Here is a 1,140-nt window from a genome sequence, read left to right on the forward strand (position 1 = left end):
AAATGATCCCGAGGCTGGTAGAATCTTTTCACAACCTCCACTTATTTCATTCAAACGCGACAAAAACGTAGACAACTTTTTAGTTAGAAGAGCGCTCAAAACTAACGAGCAACCCGGCACTTTCAAATGCGCGCGCTCACGATGCAAAACTTGTCTTTTCATTCTTAACACTAGCAAGATATCGGGACCTAAGCGATCTATTAAGATCACCGATCGTTTCACATGTACCTCCGCAAATGTCAGTTATTGCATAACCTGTACGTTCTGCGATGAATTATACATTGGCGAGACAGGTAGACGACTAGGCGACTGATTCCGCGAACACCTTTGCGATGTTGAGAAAAATGACAAGGATTCATCTAAGCCAGTCGCTCGTCATTTTAATCTCCCTAACCACTCCAAAAAACACATGACTATCTGCGCTCTTTCCCTACATCTACAATTGTAGGTACAACGGAAAGCTGCAAGAATCTGGAACAAAAATTCATCTTCCAAATCAACGAACGCTTTTCCTTTAACTAATATATTCTATTTTTCACGTTTCCATGTTACCACCAATAGCGTAGCTCCTACACTACTATAAAAACTACACGTAACCCACAATTCCTCGATTCGCTCTGACAAAGGGCTAACGCTCGAAACGTCAGCTTTTAGAATCTCTGTACGGTGGCCAATTTACATTATCAACTCCGTTGATAAAACCAATTTTTGTATACTACTTCCCCACCGACGCAGCACCACAGTTTCTTTTGAAACTACCCCCTTCAATATCATCGACCTTGCCAAGGTTATTGTTCCTATTCCGGTTCCGGTTCCCGGATTCGGATCGGGATCCTGCTTTTCCAGATGTCACGTCACTCCCTAGATCCAACCCTCTGAGATCCAGTCATGAATGGCGGACCGTGAAATCCAAAACACTCAAAGTAAACAGCCTTTTATGGATGCTACCTACAAACTTCCATAATTTCTTGATCATCTAAAACGCGGTGATTTTTAATTTGGTCTTCCGATAATAATATATAATTTGGGAGCCGACCTGAGAGTCGAGTTTTATTCACATGTGTGACCATCACCGCTCTGGCCAAATGGACAAAGGATACTCCTGGATCGTGTGTTTCATGGGATTTCTTATTCACTGTG

General features: G+C 42.4%; 1 protein-coding gene across 1 annotated transcript in view; it reads left to right on the top strand.

Annotated features, from left to right (window-relative positions):
• Positions 1-451: 451 nt before the first annotated feature.
• Positions 452-1,140, top strand: part of LOC137996343 (monocarboxylate transporter 10-like) — a 14,502-nt gene continuing 13,813 nt past the window's right edge. The window contains exon 1 of the mRNA XM_068841742.1: positions 452-1,140. This exon is cut by the window's right edge and continues 81 nt beyond it. Coding sequence (XP_068697843.1) covers positions 1,059-1,140 — 82 coding nt within the window. The 5' untranslated portion in view covers positions 452-1,058.

The sequence above is a fragment of the Montipora foliosa genome, chromosome 3 (assembly GCF_036669935.1).
Source record: "Montipora foliosa isolate CH-2021 chromosome 3, ASM3666993v2, whole genome shotgun sequence".
NCBI classification, from domain to species: Eukaryota; Metazoa; Cnidaria; class Anthozoa; order Scleractinia; family Acroporidae; genus Montipora; species Montipora foliosa.